Source organism: Barbus barbus, assembly GCF_936440315.1.
Source record: "Barbus barbus genome assembly, chromosome: 19".
NCBI classification, from domain to species: Eukaryota; Metazoa; Chordata; class Actinopteri; order Cypriniformes; family Cyprinidae; genus Barbus; species Barbus barbus.
The window spans coordinates 22,017,021-22,030,221 of NC_136747.1; the positions used below are offsets into that span (position 1 = coordinate 22,017,021).

A 13,201-nucleotide genomic window follows, 5' to 3' on the forward strand; every position below is an offset into this window, starting at 1 on the left:
GAGGATCCCTCCTCCTTCAACCGGGTAGGAAGGATCCTAAGGAGGATGCAGACCCTGAATTTGGACACAGCCGTCGTCTGGTCTACTCGTTACTCCCCGGTGTTTGATGGCTGCCTTGCCTTGTCCTGTCTTGCCCTACCTTGATGTCGACATTAAATTCCTTTGTTTTGCGTTACATCCTCGTCTCCATGTTCCTTCTCCCTGCTGTGTGCACCGTGACAGGTTAACAATATAGTCCAACCTAAATAAATATAATGATAAATTAAATCACAATACCTGAACTATTACTAGACAGTTTATTTGTGTTTTATCTGCATATATATGGATGTGTACGACACATTGTTACGCTATTGCATGTTTTACGTTACATCCCCTCGTTCTCATTTATTACAATTAAGCTTTTAGCCTTTATCCTTAATCTAAAGTCCTGAACAATAGCACATGCTTGCCTGATGAGATAATGTGCTTCTTTAAATTTGATAGAGTGATGTCACTGTCTGTAACTAGCAGTGGCTTTCTGTAATCATTTGAAAGTGCTAATCTCAAACCTTAACTGTTCATTTATGCATAGCAAGTGTGCAGCTCTTTTGGTGAGTCTTGGTTTTGATTGACACATAAAGGGAACATTAGAGCACCGCATAATCGAACGATTCTCCATAGCCCGCTTCCCTCATGTATTTCTCCATGTCCAGCGGCTCAGACACTCGCAGCACTGCCTGATCATTGGCGCCTCTCTCTCCTGATTGGAGCTTTCTGACCAGCTCAGCCAGTGGGACTCGATCCTTTGGTTTCCACTGACAGCAGGATTTGATAATAGAAAATCTAAAGAAGAAATATTATGGCATAGGCCTAAGTCATCTTAAACTTTAAACTGATATTAGAATTAGACTTCAAAATTGATGTTATTTTGTTTACGTAATTCTGTTTCTTAATAGCTTTTGTTATCGGTTATGTACATCAGGGTGTTGTTTAGCTATTTCATTATTTTACTGGCACATGCAACAATGATGATATTTTGTATTTGTGTGTATGACACCGTGCCAGGGACGGATTAACGCACGTGCGCAGGGCACTGGACCAGAGGGGGGGACAGCCGAAATACCACTACTCCCAGATTTCAACCGTGATTTTTGAGGCAAGTAGATTTTGAATGCAGCTTCCAAAAGACTAAAAATAAAAAATAGCCGAATAATATTTTTTATATTTAATAAACGATCACACCGGTGTGATTAGGTCATTCAGTGCGGCACATCAGCTGCTAATCCCGTGTTGACATATTTCCTTATGGGTGCGGGACAATCAAAGGGATTTTCCCCGTTTTTAGTTTACATCATATAACATTTTCTTTTTTTGTGACAAAAATGCAAGAATTGTTTCTTGATCAGCAAATCAGCATATTAGAATGATTTCTAAAGGATCATGTGACACTGAAGACTAGAGTAATGATGCTGAAAAATCACCTTTGCACAGTGTTGGGGAAGCTACTCTGAAACTGTAGTTTGACAAGCTACAAGCTACTCGTAAGTTAAAGTAGTTAAACTACAGTCAAGCTACCCTTTTGGAAAAGTAGTTAGCTACACTACAAGTTACTATCAAAAAGTAGCTAGCTACATTGAAACTACTTTTGATTTTTTTGAACAACGTATATTATAAATAACTGAATAAGTGTCTGAGGAATGTTTTAAGTAAAATATTTAGTGTTTAAAACAATGCAATACAATTATGATTTCAAAGAGTATTGTTTTATTACACACAACACTCAAATATCTCAGACTGTTACAAAAAGTGTAACCTTTACTTGTCGTTTCTTTGAGAGACATGAACTTGGACAAATAAGGCCATGGGCAATTAACGTTAGTTGTTTCTCCATCCTCCAAATCTGCCGCCACGTCTTGCTCCATCATGGATAATATGGGTGTGTCAACCCACTTCTGTACGTCAGTGAACTGTTAGCCGCAAGATGCGTGATTAAACAACAGGTGGCGGTAATGGCAAAAAATGAGTTTGTAATCAAACAAGAAGAATATCCTTGCATCGCGCTGATTCGCGCAGGCTCGACAAAACGCAATGTAGCTTTTGCTCGCGCTACACCGCTACTTGCTGCAAAAAGTAGTTAGCTACTGGAAAAGCTACACTGTTTAAAAAGCAACTGAGCTACTGCCAAGCTACTGAAAAATGTAGTTAAGTTAGTAGCGTCGCTACTTGTAGTTAACTACTCCCCAACACTGCCTTTGCATCTCAAAACTCCAAATCTTCTAGATAAATATGACAAGACTATTACTGTAAAATATTGACATTACACTGCTGAGGTCACCTGAGAGTGAACAACACAGAGGTTGTCATTCCTGATGATCTCATTTGTAATGGATTGATTAAAAGTCAAACTACTAGTGACTAACTGTAAATCTCTTTCACAGGACCACACCGGTCAGGAGGCACCGTGTGACATGACTGAAAGACGAATCTTTACCATGGGCGCTCAGATTGCATTTGCTCTGGTTAGATAACAAATCAGCTTGCAAGAAAAGTCAAGCTAGTTTTATCATTGTCTCTAGCAAGAGTGAAAATGAAGCAAGAAGCATTACTCATGTACCTGTCTGGACCTCCACAGGAAGCTCAGCAGGTCTCGGTGTTCCAGCTCCTCTACCGCAATCATCAATGGTGTTTGCACAGACACCACCCCTAGCAATTTGGCCAACGATGGATGCGGTCCCAACTCTGAAAGGAAGTGGGCAAACCCCAGAAAGGACTGGCTGTCTTTGGTATTGGCTGATTCTGCATGTGGGGAAAAGTAGAAGAAAGTAAGATTGTTTGTCTGTCTGTCTATCTGTCATTCTATATGACTGTCTTCTATCTATCTACCTATCTAACTTGCCGGCCACAATGGTGAGGTTTTGTAGCTCATTATTTTGAGAATCAAACCTGCAACCTTCTAGTTGCAAACCCTGAGATTTAATAACAGTGATTCTACCACTGATTCATAATAAAGTACACTGTAAAACCTTTGTTCATCTTCGGAACACAAATTAAGATATTTTTTAAGAAATCTGAGAGCTTTCTGATTCTGACCCTGCATAGACAGCAATGCAACTGACATGTTCAAGGCCCAAAAAGGTAGTAAGGACATTATTAAAATAGTCTATGTGATATCAGTGGTAATGAAGCTACTAGAATGCTTTTTGTGCGCAAAGAAAACTAAAATAATGACTTTATTCAGCAATTTATTCTCTTCCATGTCAGTCTTCGTCGCATGTTCACGAGAGTATATACCACGACACGTTCAGAAGATGAAAAAAGGTCTTACGGGTTTGAAACTACATGAGGTTGAATAATAATGACAGAAAAACGGCAATGAAATAATTACTACAATTACTAAAACTTAAATAAAATAAAGCTAAATATAAATATTTAAAAAATAATAATGTTAAAATTCAACTAAACTTAAAATGAAAACTGAAAAGATAAAAAATAATAGCTAACTCTAACTATATATAAATTGTATATTAATGTTATTAAAATCAAATAAAAATAATGTATAATAAATAATAGTAAAGTAATACTTATCGAACAGTACCTTTAAGTATTCGTAAAACAACTGGCTGGCTGTCCATGACAGCTCTGTGCAATGTGAAGGTGTTGTCTTGTTTTACTGAGAAGGTGAGAGGGAGTGGAGAGACCATCTGAAAGAGGTCCAGATGCCTCCCGGGGGTTTGCTGAGGTACTGCAGGGCTTGAATTCTGCATGTCATGGTGAGGTTGGGCTGTCATGGGAATAACCTCGTGTTCCAATGGGTTCAGCTCTGCTGGAGCTGTTTTTGCAAAGTAAATTAAAAGATTAATAAAAAATTAATCTGTTGTATGTTCTTACAGTATAACTTTTGAAAAAAGACCTTTCAAAAAACTCTAAATAAAATCTATTAATAAACATTGCGATCATTCATAAAGGGGACCCCTTTAAATAAACATAGCGACCATGCATGGTCAGGAAGACTTATAAATAAACATTTCTGTCGTGCATGAACCGGAAGACCTTTAAATAAACACAACAAACAACAAGTGACTTGAGTATTTAGTGTGAGATGCCGTAGCTACCATCAATGCCTTGCAGGTCTGTTGCTGTTACAGTGTTTGTGAGTGTTATGATGGTGTTGTGTGTCATCTTTTTCATTTCTGTGGTGTCCATAAAGATGTGATGGCTTATGGAAGCATTTGAGCACTAACAAAATGATCAGCGTGACCAGAAAAGCCAGGAGAAACAGCACTGGAATGACAATCAGTTCAACTTCATAAAAAAGCACCTCTGCAAAGAGAATAGAAACGTAATGGGATTAGAAAGCTGAACTCCTTGTGTCACATGTTTGAACATGCAGTGCTCATTGTCTGCAGTGGCAGTGATGAGGTTTTAGATCAGTCATGTTCCTCTCTGAAACAGCGTCTGGCTGTGAGGGCAGACTTCTCTCTTTGTCTGTCTTTTTCTTTCCTATCTTGGAAATATGTTTCCCACCTTTAACCTCCTGTCTTGTCTGTGTGATTTTTCATCAGTTTATGTGATTGTTCATCTAAATATTTATAAATGAGAGAGAAAAAGTTTGGGCTTCCTTCAAGGCTCTCTCTAGAGAGCGTTGTGATTTTCAGTACCTTTTGAACCGTTTATTTGTCCTTTTCTTTAGTGGTTTTTATTATTTCATTTTTTTGTTGTTATGTAAAGGCCTTAGATGTGTGTCTGATTGTGATCAAGTGGACTCGAAAGCAGCCTAATTATACAGGGGTATAAATAGTTTAGTTGATTAGTGGTCCAGGTTACTTGCCTCCTAGTTTAAAAAAACCTTGGTCATTTTCAAAAGATATAGCTATAAGTGTGTACATTTTAAATGTCAAACTGAACAGATAATTATTGTAGAAGAAGTGAATTTGTGGAAAATGTCAGTAATCATAATGAACTGTTGAATGAACAGTCATCGATGAGAAAAGTGTGTTTCCACATGTATTAAAAGAATTAATGCATTAATGCATAATCCATTTAATGCATCATTTGTAAATAAAGAATATGAATTTCTTATTGAATATTCAAAATATTTTAAACTTTTGAATTGGTAGTGTATAGAGAGAGACTAAATCTAATAAATTGAACATAACATACTACTTACCACAAAGAGTGCCTGATTCACATAGATTTGTTGCGTTAGTTGAATTAGACATACTGTAAAAGGAAAAATACATATTACCACCATTTTAAATGGCAAAAGCACCTACTTCAAAACCGTACATGTAAACTGATATCTAGTAATTCAAGTGCAATGCTATTCACATGCATCAGCTTATGTGTTTTATGAGAATATATAACATCTCTGGCATAATCATGCAGTGCATGTGAGCAGTTTGACAGCTGTCTTTGAAAGACATAAAACCAGACTTTAAATATTTGACATTGATTACCCATGTAGTTTGCTGTATGTGTTTTGTAGAGAATATTTATTATACTTTGTTAATGTGTATTGTCAGTAAATGATTTGTATGTTTCACAGTGCTTTTAAGTATCAAATATAAAGCTAGTTTTGCTTTTGTTTTAATTTGTCTCTGACATTTTTATTCAGCAATGAAATACGTAAGCAATTGTCTTGTAAAACAAGACAACACCGTCACATTGCGCAAAAGTCCCATCCTATTTGATCGCTGCTAAATATATGTTATAATATCATCATGACGATGATGGAGCTTTTTGCCTCCATATAAAACACTTGAAAAGAAAGATCTACTCGTAGCCACAACATTGATGTTTGTGATCAATGGTTTAAAAATAGATTTGAATTGCATCAATGCACGTACAGTAAAAAAAACATTGTGACAACATCACACCTTGAACACTCCCACTACTGATTATCCTTTGTCAGCACATTCTTTCTGTTTGACATCTTAAGTTTGTGAGACTACCAGACATTCTCTCAGCCTGTTTCTCTGCATTTCTGTCTTCACATTAAATACACACCACAAACTTCACACGCAGGAGCCAATGTGAGCTCGGTATAATGTAAATCCCAACTTCTTGATTTATCAAATCTTGATTTAACTAGAATTTAGCCAGTGAAAGTGTCTATCAAATCAAAGGTTTTCCTGTTGTTCATTTATATATATAAATAATAATAAAAAATTTATATTATATTTATAAATATATAAAAAAGCTTTATATATATATATATATATATATATATATATATATATATATATATATATATATATACACACACACACTGCAGTATAATGTAAAATAATATTTGCGTCTAAATGTATATGGTTAGCATGTTAATGAACTTGCATGTCATCTTCTCTGTGTGTGAAGAATGATAGATATTTCTCAAACCTGGTCATCATCTTTTGTCAGAGGCTGTTTTGTTTCCATCCACTGTTTGAAAACTGGAGTTTTTGCTTTGTATTCTACAAGTGCTCTTTGTTTTTGCTGTCTGTAATCTACCTGCATTCTTACCGCCACACCCACATCCTAGAGTTTCTGCCATGCATCACTGTACCACAGACAGTTGATGAAAGAGACTGGCTCAGTTGTCATATGTTAATATAATAACATACATGTTTGACATGGAATGTTTGATAAAATATTTGTATGAAATTCTACCTGTATGTGAATATATCTTAAAGGAATAGTTCACCCAAAAATGAGTGATTCAGATTTACTCGACTTCAGGCCATCCAAGATTAGTTTTTTTTTTTTTTTTTTTTCATAAGAACCGATTTGGAGAAAATAATCTTTATAGAACTGATAGCATCTAATTGTTTTGGATAATACATGCAGGATTGTTTCTTTATCTGAACAAATTTGGAGAAATTTTAGCATTAAATCACTTGGTGCTGGGTGCCGTCAGAATGAGAGTCCAATTGATCCAAAAGTAATCCACATGACTTCAGCCCATCAGTTAATGTCTTGTGAAGCAAAAACTGTGTTTTTAGAAACAAATCCAAAGTCTTTTAACTTTACATGGTCACTTCAGCCCAAAAATTCCATAACACTTCCTCCAGTGAAAAATATATCCCCTGTTGTCCTCTCACTTTAAAATCCACCAACATGTTTAGAACCAATAGCTTGTAAATTGTGCTTGATCTGTGCATATTTCTCTCCTGATTCAGACTGATTCAGAAAATGACTTTTCTGAAGCAATATTATGGACAAGATGTTAATTGATGGGCTGGAGTGGTGTGGATTACCTGTGGATTACTGTAATGTTTTTATCAGCTATTTGGACTCTCACTCTGACGGCACCCATTCACTGCAGAGGATCTATTAGTGAGCAAGTGATGCACTGCAAAAATTCTGCTCGTCCTAGTTTTTTTTTTTTCACACTTATCCAGAATGTTTATTTAATTCTAAAACTGTCTCCGTGTGTCATTAAGTGTATTGTTTAACATTCTGTTGGTCATCACTGATGAAAAGGGCAAATCAGAGACGGTACTGGCCGATTTGGTCCTCCCTGTGCTGCCCTCATCATGTTTCATGGAGGACGGGGAGTTCCCTCGGCCGCTCAAACCCTCACTGTGCCCCTTTCCAAATGAACAGGTGATTAAAGTCTTAGTTTGTTGCCAGGGGCAACAGGATTGGCCACTATTAAACAAACCGGCTCTGCTAATGTAGGGCCAGATGGGTTTAGTTTGGCATCTACACTCTCTTTATAATTCTCAACCTCTCACACACATGCATAAACACATGTACGTGTCCCAGGCACAGGCACGGATACACACAGGGCTTAGTCAGGCAACTGGACTGCCGTGTTGCACCACATGAGAAGGTGCGTGAGAGAGATGGCTGTGTATGCGTAAAGCCAGGAAAGAGAGCTGGAGCGAGAGAACTTGCATGTGCCCTCTCTCCCTCAGTCCGTGCCACCCCAGGGTGGGAATGCTAAGACAGACAGGCGGTTTATTTTTGGGTCAGTGACAGTGTGTCAATGGCCGCAGATGCGTCGCAAAGGAAGGCTCTGAGATACCAGCAGACCGTGGTCAGTCCCTGTCTCTCTCTATCTCCCTCGCCCTTTCTTCTGCTCTTTCTTCTGTCTGGTTACTCTTTAGTCTGTTCTGAATTGCTGTTCTTCTGTTGTTTAAAATCGTATGGGCTGAAAGATGTTGCACAATCTTTGCATGACGTGTATATTTGTACCGACTGTGTCACCGTGTTGAGCGTTGAGCTGCAGAACTCACGGCAAAGCGCAACAGGAGTTAGCCATTTTCCTCATTTTCCTCATTTATTTGTATAAGTTTGCAGTGCAACTTCTTTAAGACAAAAAGCCCAATCCGTACTATGACTTTAAACAAAAATGAATGATTCTTAAATTAGAATGACTATGCAAAAAAATAAATGTTCTTTCGTATTCATTCTAGTTTTAGAGTAGAGATTAATAATAGTTTAATAAATATAAAGTCTCTTTTAAATCACCTTCTGTTTAAATCACCATTTCTGGTTTTTGAACTTGACTTTTAAATACTGTGCAAATAAGGGAAAGTGTAACTTTTTTTTAAAAGTTGACAAAAACAATGATGAAACCTTTTTTAAGGATACTTGCTATTTTTTAACATACAGTATAATATACATTGTGTATCGAACATTCAAAATCTAAGAACTGAAGAATCACCCAAATTTACTGTTCAAAAGTTTGGAGTCGGTATAATTCTTTTATGGTTTTTGAAGGAAGCTCCTTATGTTCAACAAAACAGTAAAATTGTGAAATATTATTATTATTATTTTAAATGACTTTTCTGGTTTTATATATATTAAAATGTAATTTATCACTGTAATGCTGAATTTTCAGCATAATTACTCCAGTCTTCAGTGTCACATGATCCTTCACAAATCTTTTTAACATGCTGATTTGATGCTCAAGAAACATTTCCTATTATTATCAGTGTTGGAAACCGTTGTGCTGCTTAATAACTATATATATATATATATTTTTTTTTTTTTTTTTTTTTTTTTTTTTTTTTCAGGATTTATTGAAAGAACATATTTTGTAACATTATGAATGTCTTTACGGTCTCTTTTGATCAATTAGATGCATCCTTGCTATTAATTTCTAAAAAAAAAAAAAAACTTACTGACCCCAAACTTTTGAACTGTAATGTAAGTGGAAACCCAATCATAGATCATAAATGTCTTTCTTAATCTCAGCCTGTCATTGGAGACGGCCAGTGTGGTCCCTTGAGCTCCAGAACATCTGATTGACTGTCTGCAGTGATCGCTGCTTTGACTGAAGGGGAGATAAATAAGGTTGAACGTTTGAGTGTTTGAAATGGCGATGATACATCTTGGTTAGAGTGTTCTATAAACAATGTTGTATTGCTTTCTTATGTAATCAGTTGAGGTCATCTTTTGCCAGTCTTGTCACTGTGATTTATTGAACAGTATGTAACATTGATTGAACGAGAAAACGTGTAAATATTTTATCAATAAGCATATTTTGGGTTATGGGTCACCTGGAGAATACCTCAATCTTCCAGTGATTTGCAAAAGAAAACAATAAAAGACATTCATTTTTGTTTGATGTCCTGATTTGTAGGAGTTCGGCGTTATGACAATGAGCAGATATTCCATGCAGCGATAACCAGTGGGATGGTAGAGTTTTATCAGTCATGTGATATAGTTGGATACTAGAAATGGCTACTGGCAACCAACAATTGGCAAACATCACAAACCTCGCAACCTCAAACTGTTTCTTAGCAATTGTTGTTGCAAACAGGGCTTTAGCTTTAGCTGTTGTATTACAGTGGTTTAGTTATTTTTTATTTTTTTGTGATATCATTGGTTGCATTTTTGATCATTCACTGTTATGTTGTCAACCTGAATCTCAGCTATTTGTCTCATATACAGTGTTTTAAGTGTTAAGTATTTATTAATATTTTGAATTAGTATTTATTTCATATTTTCAGTTTTTATTAAGTTATTTTTATGGGCTTTTTATGACTTTTCATTCATATAGGACAGTAGATGTCACAGAACAGCCAGACTCCATCGTCACCCAATCACTACGGTCACCATCATCTGTGTTCTGAGCACCTGCATCTGTCACTCATTCAATCACCTCGTTAGCAGCCAGTACTAAAGCACACACCTCAGCCAGCACTTTTGTCTGGTCTCGTACATTCGGAGAGGACTCTCTAGCTGTATCCGAAATCGCCCCCTATACCCTCATTCACTATTCCCTACATTAGTCCACTCATATAGTTCACTTGAAGGAGTGAATGAAAACGAGTGAGTGAATTCGGACACTCAGTGCACCGGAAGGACTGCTGCTTTTGCGCTTTTGCATAGTTTGCTTCCTGTTAAATAATAATTTGATACGGGCGGCTCCAATAGTAAGATTGAAGGATTTATCAAGAAATCAGTCACGGAAATTATGTATAAACCCTAATAGTCAATTTACAATTAATTTGTACCTGTGTTGTATTACGCCGTGGACGAGCGCTTCTAATATGAATGGATGGATGATTCAGCTGTGGGCGCCATCTTCTGGTGAGACGCGGGAATTCATTCGGCGCGCGACTCACTCAGTGCATTCTGGGGATTCTCTAGCCGTTGAGTGTACATCGCTTGTACACTCGTTTTTGCGGTGCATTGTGGGATTGAATGAGTGCACTCGAGAACATCCACTATGGTTTCGAACACCACTTAAAATGGCTGTCCCCTCAAATAGTGCACTATTTGAGGGTATAGGGGGCGATTTCGGATACAGCCTCTGTCTCTGTACAGATCTTGAAGATACTTACCTGTGTTATACTCACCTCTTGTTTTCCTCCTCAGTCGTCTGATTCTCCTGGTTCCCGTTCGTCTCCAGTGTCTTGGTGTGTGTGCTTCATCGACATGTCGTCTGCCCTCCTTCACAACAAGACATTCAAGTTATATTCTGCTCAGTTACTCATGAGGATATCCGAAGACTAATTTATTCACCCGGTTATTCATCCTGCCAATCTCTCTATTTAACTCTTGTGTGAAATAAAGCTATTTACCATTTTACTCATCATCTGTGTATAGTCCCATCTGTTACAGAAGACCGGACCATTTACCGAACTATAAGATGGACAGCACCTTCTCACACCCAGAAAAGACACTTCTTATGATTTCCCAAAATGGCCGCCCCATAGATTATTATATTGAAGAGTTCCTCCAGGTACCCTGGGATTATGATTCATTGAAGATTGCCTTCTGGGGCGGTCTGGATAATCACCTGTTCCTCCAGGCACCACCTGCTACTATTCCTGGCTCCCTGGTGCAATACCTAAACTATGTACTGTACCTTGCGAGTTCATTCACGGTGAAGGAAGTTCCCGCAAGCGTGACGCCGCCCGTGGCGAAGATGGTACCGTCGCCCGCGGCGGTGATTATGCTACCACCCGTGGCTCTCCCAAGCCTGCCAGTTCCTAACTTGGAGTTTCTGGACACAGCGATACCCCCTGAGATCTTGGCTCCTGTCCTCTCCCCAGAACCCACTCCTCGACCGCGCCCTCCTGTGCCCGCTTCATGCCAGCGCTTTCCAGTGCCTGCTCCTAGTCAGCATTCCTCAGTGCTCGCTTCTCCAGAGGCTGTGCCTCCATTGCCCGCTTCTCCAGGGCCAGTCTCCCCAGTGCCCGATTCTCCAGGGCCAGTCCCTGGTGTACCTATGCTGACAGAGCGCCCCCAGGAATTAGCGTTTCCCGAGGACCCCCAAGAGTCTGTGCCTTGCAAGTGCCCTCCAGTGCCCGCTCCTCGCAAGTGCTCCCCTGCGCCTCCGCTGGTCCCGTCCAGCACTCCTGCGTCTCCGCTGGTCCCGTCCAGCCCTCCTGCGTCTCCTACGTCTCCGCTGGTCCCGTCCAGCTCCGTGCCTCCAGAGCGCCCTCAAGTGTCCGCACTGCCCGAGCTCCCTCCTATGTCTCCGCTGGTCCCGACCAGCTTCGCGCTGCCCGAGCGCCCTCCTATGTCTCCGCTGGTCCCGTCCAGCTCCGCGCTTCCAGAGCGCCCCCACGAGTTCGCGCTTCCAGAGCGCCCCCAAGAGTGCGCGCTTCCAGAGTGCCCCCAAGTGTCCACGTTTCCAGAACGCCCCCAAGAGCCCACTTCTCCTAAATTGTTCCCAGAGGGGAACCTCCCCAAGAAATTATTTTTGGAGGGGGCCATATAGTCACTATCTGTGTGGCCGAGCCAATGGCCAAGGCCACGGAGCTCCCTGATCCGCCATGGATTCCTGAAAAAATAATAGGGCCATGGCTGCCTGAATCTCCAGTCCCGCCATGGCCGTCCAAGCTCCCAGATCCGCCATGTCCTTCCAAGCTCCCAGATCCGCCATGGCCTTCCAAGCTCCCAGATCCGCCATGGTCTCCCGAGTCTCCAGTGCCGCCATGGTCTCCCGAGTCTCCGGTCCCACCATGGCTCCCCGGGTCTCCTGTCCCGCCGTGGCTTCCGGAATCCCCTGATCCGCCCTGGATGCTTCCCATGTCTCCTCCCTGTGCTGGCTCTGCTCCAGCCTCCAGGGCACCCACACCCCCTCCCCGGTGGTATTGTTACGGCGCGGGACGCGCCTTCCGGGAGGGGGAGGTAATGTCACAGAACGGCCAGGCTCCATCGTCACCCAATCACTACGATCACCATCATCTGTGTTCTGAGCACCTGCACCTGTCACTCATTCAAACACCAATAGTCAGTAATGAAGAACACACCTCAGCCAGCACGTTTGTCCGGTCTCGTATATTCGTAGAGGACTCTCTGTCTCTGTACAGATCTTGAAGATACTTACCTGTGTTATACTCGCCTCTAGTTTTCCTCCTCAGTCGTCTGATTCTCCTGGTTCCCGTTCATCTCCAGTGTCTTGGTGTGTGTGCTTCATCGTGTCATCTGCCCTCCTTCACGAGAAGACATTCAAGTTATATTCTGCTCAGTTACACAAGAGGATATCCGAAGACTAACTTACTCACCCGGTTATTCATCCTGCCATTCTCTCCATTTAAATCTTCTGTGAAATAAAGCTATTTACCATTTTACTCACCATCTGTGTATAGTCCCATCTGTTACAGTAGAGAGAGGAGCAGGTTCGGCAAAGGACCTCAAGATGGGAATCAAACTCGGGTCGCCGTGAGCACAGTTGCGTTAAATGTCGACGCACTAACCACGAGGCTATTGGCACCGACTTCAAATTTTATTTTAATTTTATTTTAAATTTTGATAATTCTGTTATGGTCTTTTA

At 40.1% G+C, this 13,201-nt stretch overlaps 1 protein-coding gene and 1 pseudogene across 2 annotated transcripts; one reads left to right on the forward strand and one right to left on the reverse strand.

The window, feature by feature from the left end:
* Positions 1-14: 14 nt before the first annotated feature.
* Positions 15-13,003, forward strand: LOC306884791 (uncharacterized protein). The gene is made up of 5 exons (XM_079440983.1): positions 15-222; positions 1,045-1,135; positions 2,418-2,498; positions 2,612-2,801; positions 10,792-13,003. The coding sequence occupies exon 5, from the start codon at positions 11,066-11,068 to the stop codon at positions 12,140-12,142; it is 1,077 nt and encodes a 358-aa protein (XP_079297109.1). The 5' UTR covers positions 15-222; positions 1,045-1,135; positions 2,418-2,498; positions 2,612-2,801; positions 10,792-11,065; the 3' UTR covers positions 12,143-13,003.
* Positions 627-10,950, reverse strand: LOC306885811 (annotated as a pseudogene). The gene is made up of 6 exons: positions 10,939-10,950; positions 10,758-10,866; positions 4,092-4,299; positions 3,575-3,808; positions 2,594-2,775; positions 627-794 (listed from the first exon to the last, which is right to left on the reverse strand). The product of its transcript is annotated as an uncharacterized misc_RNA (transcript).
* Positions 13,004-13,201: the final 198 nt, after the last annotated feature.